The sequence below is a fragment of the Nannobrachium achirus genome, assembly GCF_963921795.1.
Source record: "Nannobrachium achirus genome assembly, chromosome: 2".
In the NCBI taxonomy this organism is placed as follows: Eukaryota; Metazoa; Chordata; class Actinopteri; order Myctophiformes; family Myctophidae; genus Nannobrachium; species Nannobrachium achirus.
The window spans coordinates 51,989,818-51,995,385 of NC_137811.1; the positions used below are offsets into that span (position 1 = coordinate 51,989,818).

At 38.1% G+C, this 5,568-nt stretch overlaps 1 protein-coding gene across 1 annotated transcript; it reads right to left on the reverse strand.

Annotated features, from left to right (window-relative positions):
- Positions 1-1,893: 1,893 nt before the first annotated feature.
- spag1b (sperm associated antigen 1b) lies at positions 1,894-4,809 on the reverse strand (the record flags this gene model as incomplete). The annotated part of the gene is made up of 7 exons (XM_080742544.1): positions 1,894-2,012; positions 2,279-2,409; positions 3,107-3,212; positions 3,318-3,415; positions 3,740-3,807; positions 3,901-4,023; positions 4,639-4,809. The coding sequence occupies 7 exons, from the start codon at positions 4,807-4,809 to the stop codon at positions 1,894-1,896; spliced, it is 816 nt and encodes a 271-aa protein (XP_080598670.1).
- Between the last annotated feature and the right edge of the window lie 759 nt (positions 4,810-5,568).

The following is a 5,568-nucleotide window of genomic DNA, read 5'->3' on the forward strand; positions in this document are numbered from 1 at the left end:
AAGTGCACAAAATCCTCCGTTTCCCAAAGGCCACATTTCAATGTTTCGGACTCATTATTAGCAATGAGTGATTTTGCAGACGGATTAGAGGGCAAATCCTTTGGCAGCGGGTTCTGAATCAGCCTGAGAACTTGCACAGACATGCAATGTTGTGGTATAAAAACAACAGAAATTTGTATTAGAAATGCCATGCATGTTGCACAGCTCAATATGTCAAATCTAGACAGAAAAATACTTAATACATATGCTTTTCTTTAGTAGTAGTCTTGTCTGGGATATAAACTGTATATGTGTAAGTGTATACACGCATGCACGCACGCAGGCGCGCACACACACACACACACACACACACACACACACACACACACACACACACACACAAACACACATACATACACACACACACACACACACACACACACACACACACACACACACACAAACAAACACACAACATAGGCCATTATTACCATTACACAGGCATTATTACCATTGAACACACAACTTATTATGTACATTTAATATTGTTGTCTTGCTATATGACTTTTTCTGTTGCTTGTTTTTCTTTTCTTATGTCTAAATTGTGTAACTGCAAATCTTTGGGAGCCTGTATGAAATATAATTTCACCTTCAAAATTGTAATGTCACAATAAACTTGAAAAATCAAACCTCGGTTCGAAGTGGAGCGGTGAATTTGAGCAGCTGTACCCTATGTGAGTGAGTGAGTGAGTGTAAACTGTGCCTGTGAGTGAGTGGTGAGTGTGCCTGGCCTGCACAAAACAGCGCCCCTCCTTTAACTAGTGTTTTGTGTGTGGCCACTCAAGGTATTGCCAGGCTACGGACACGGCCAGCCAGCCACCCACCCACCCACCCAGCCACCCACAGACATACCCACGGACATACCTGTTCATTGGGAGCGCTTTCACCGCTCCAAAAACAATACCAACAACTGCCAACTCATCACTCATTAAGAACATTTTTCAATTCTCTTTTGTGGAAGGATACATAAAACTAAAGAGATTAGGATCAGCTGCAAGTATATGGATATATTTCAATGTTTTAATCATGGAGTGGTTCAGATAAACTCACCCGTCTGTTCATCTTTACTGAGGACCTCTTCTTCTTCATCTAACTCTTGTATGAGGATCTTCTTGCCTTTGTTCTGCAACTGTGGTTGGCCATCTCTTATCTTCTTACCAACTTCAGTCAAAAGTTTCTAAAATCCAAAATAAAAAAATAGATATTTTCATGTGATCATCTTATTTGTCCCAGACTCATGCTGCGTTTAGATGATCTAAAAATGCAGCGCACATAGGTCATTCACAAAAGTTCAGATTACATTGTTATTAATAATACAGTTTATGGGGGTGGATAGAATTGTCTGCATGTGTTTTTATGTTATCTGTTGTTACCAAATGCTAATAGTGCATGACTACAAAACAGGATGGAAACTATAGCAGATCTTGAATAGATCTGCAGCAAATATATATTCTCCAATTAATGTACAAATGGAAATATGATGTGCAAATAGAAATATTCTTTGCTGTCATCATGTTTATTGAAAACTGCTATGACAATTGAATTTCACTCAAGATCAATAAGGGTCTGTCTGTCAGTCTATCTACAGTATATACATTGCACTTAAAGTATACTTAGTTTAAATTAAATTATTGTTTGTCTTGTAAATAAATATCTATAAATATCTATGAGTTCTCAGCTCTAAATGTAATCACTTTTCCATATGCTTCATCTCAGGGAAATACAGTGACATCTACTGGGCAAATGGGCCATTGACAAACGAGGTACTATGGGTACTATATGTGCTGTGAGTGCAGCATGTGATTGGTTGTTGACATTAATCTAGTGTGTCAATTCTGGGCCTACGTTTGAGGTTTAAGCATTTACAATAGCTGCAGTATTCTGTGGCTCTTCATGGAGCACAAGTCTTAGGTCCTCAGCAGCCTTCTGGAAGTTTCCCAAGTTCTCCTGAAGGTGGGCACGACGTAGCAGGGCTGACGAGGAGACAGAAACCAGTATAATAAATACGACAAATTGCTACTGGACAGTAAAGTCTCCATTGTAATCTGTACACATGTAATGCAGTGCTGCAGAAGGGATACAAAACAAAGTAATTTGATAACATGCTTCATATTATTGTGATTAATTATGTCCTGTGAATATTACAATAATGATCTGTCTTTTTACATGCATTAACATTAACTACAGTATTACTATCATGCGTTATCTTCAAGAACATCAGGAAAAAAACATCACGCACCTTTCACATTGCCTGGTTCTAGCTCCAATACTGTCTGGCAGTCTTTCATGGCATTGTGCCAGTGTTTCAATTTAATTTCAGCCTGGGCTCTGTTGTTGTAAGCTACGACAGTTGGTATAATGGATATACTCCTGTAATTGAAGAGCAATAAAGAAACAAGGGCATTAATGAATGTAAACGTTCACTAAGGGTTAATACCACGCATGTGAATTAAATCTGACCTCGGTGTGCATTCTTAATGACAGACAGATAGTAAATAATGATCAAATACCAGGCAAGAGGCCATAATCCTCATTGACCATATTCAAATGGCAACCATTTTGCTCTTGCATCATACACAGAAGGTGGCAAACCCCACATTATGACATAAGAGCAAAATCGGCGTGAATGTTTATCTGTCTAAAGTTGTTGCTACATGAGTTTGAACAGTGTGGTGGAATTCAGATCAATCAATAATCATGAGAAAATGAGGAGACAAGACAATTATATTAGGTACGTGGTGGTGTGGTCAAGTGTATATAACATGATATCATGGACAGAAGTGCAATTATCACTCTGGGCAGTGGTAAAAGAGTTCTGCCAAGAAGAATGGTCAAACACTAGAGTTATACTGTGGCTTCTGTACCATAACAAGATAGGCTTTACCAAAACAATAGTTACTGAGGCCCACTGAAGGCCTCTCTACCCTAACTATCAGGTATTAGTATCATCATAAATACCTAGATATTAATATAATCAATGAATACATTATCTACTCTATAACGTCACACATAATCAATCATGATAATCTCTAATCTAATGCAACATCCTTGAGGTAAAGGGTCTAACCTGGAATAATATGCGACTGCCTCCTCATAGTCGCTGGCTCTGAAAGCGCCGTTGCCTTTGTCCTTTTCACGGTTGGCCAGAAGGAGCTTCTCCTGCCGAGTGAGCACTGAATGCAGAGTTAGAAACATTATGTCTCTCTAAAACACACACAGATATACGAATAAAGAACTTAAATCAGTGACATACTACTTATAACAATAAAATATCTTACATGTTGCGTTGACTTTGGATTTGATTTTGATGATGGCGGTAGGATCATTACTTGCGTTGTTCAGATCAATTTTTTCACATTCCTTTTCAACGTCAAATCTGGAAGAAAAGATAAAAGGTCACAATTACCGTATGCTGATAGTAATGAGAGACAAATATAGGAATGTATGAAGTATATCTACCATATCTACTGCATAGTAATGTGTTCTATCTGTCTGTCATTCAATGTTATATGAGATACTTCAATGGTTTCCTGTGTAAATAAGCCAAGTGCTTTCCTTGGATCTCCTTTTAGTTGACCTTGTACCAGTGAACTGTACCGTCACAAAACTGTACTTTTTTCTATGCAAACTTCTAATAAAGTCTTCAATCAATCAATCAATCAATCAATCAATCAATCAATCAATCAAAAGGAGTACTAACTTGTCCCATTCTTGGTAATTGCGAGGGAGGACCTTCTTAGAGGAGTTCTCTCTTTGTGGAACTTGATTCTTTGTGGAAAGAAATTAGAGTAGGCTATTTTTTTAAGAATGTATTTTATAGAATCATCAAAGCATGTGAACTGTAATTTAGTCAGTGTTTACCTGACTCAGTGGAACAGAGCAATTGGAGCCTCGTACAGGAGGCACATTTTCATTCACCACATCATGAAACACTGACTGCTGTTCTAGTGATGATTCAATCCCCTTGGTTTCTTCTTGCCACATCTATATGAACAATACAGGAATAATAAAAACAAGGCCATGTTTATCCCAGGGGTCTTCAATGTTTTCAGGCCAGGGACCCCTTAGTTGAGAAAGAGATGAAGCAGGGACCCCCCACGACCTGTTCATAGATTCCATATACCGTAGTTTCATCTTTTGACAGCACAATCATCAGTGTATTTTGGATTCATGTCAATATGTGTTTTCTGATATTTAACCACTTGAACCGTCAATACTTAATAAAGTTGACATTTCACTCTGTACTTGGTCCACTCTTTTTCCCCTCTACAAAACCTCTTTGCCAAAAATAGCAGATCTACAAGCTCACAACGCCTCGCACTGCGAGGCGTTGTGAGCTTGTAGATCGGCTATTTTTGGCTAAAGTTCTCAGAATATGGATGCTAGGGTTCAAGTGGTTAAAATAAAAATAGGAGAAAAAAAGGTTTCTATCACTCAAAGATTTAAAATTGGAGGACCCCCTGTAGTGACTCTGTCCTCAGAGTTAATGTTTAATCATGTCTAACCAAAAACAAATCATCCAAAATTACTGTCAACCATCATATTACTGTCAACCATCACTGCTACAAATACTGCTATAGTGTATTAATTAATCGCTACCTTTAGGTCATCAATGATTTGGCTCCATTCATCTTTAGGGAGGCTGGCAGCTGTGGCCACTGGATTGTCCTTTCTGAGAGCTCGGCTCTTGGGGTCGGCTCTTTGCAGGTGATTCTCACAGAACCGGATCAGATCAGGGTAAATACCCTCGTCTCCAGACCTTTGATACATTCACATTATTTTATATTTTATTCATGAGAAAATGCATCTTTCAGACATGATGTATAGGCCTAATAGCCTAGTCGTTGCTTTGGATGATGTGAAAATTATTATCAACTAAATTGAATGAATTGGCTAAATTATTGAGTTGATGGCTGTAGGCTAAGATAAAGATGTTTTTAGTATTATTCCCTCTCCAAACCAGAAATGCCCCCACCCCCCAAATCAAATGTTTATTGTAAGCCTACATATTTTGATTAATTTAGATTACAGCCTAAATATGATGTTTTTTTGCCTATTTTAGCATCCTTTTGGAACTGTTAATGAAGTATTCAATCAATCAATCAATCAATCAATCAATCAATCAATCAATCAATCACAAAACGACATAAAATAATGTAAAGTAACTCTCACCTCAGCACTGTCAATATCTTCTCCAGGTATTTAACATCAGTGCAATGTGCAATGTATTTGTAGTCCAAATGCTCCACGGGAACCTTCTCGTGGCGACAGAAATTGGATGATAATCCTTCCTCTTCATTTAGAAGTGAGGAACATGTTTGTGTTGCCATGGCAGGATTAGCTACAGTAGCTCGTCGATATGGGTTGAAACCTGGTTGAAACTGAAAGTGTGTATGGTGGTTACTAGTTACCTTACCAGGTGAAACCTGCGTTGATTGCGAGCTGGAAAATGTATTGTTTATAGCCGGCCGGATAACACATTTTACGCATTTAAACTTTAAATCGAAGTGTGTTTATTTAAATCAACAA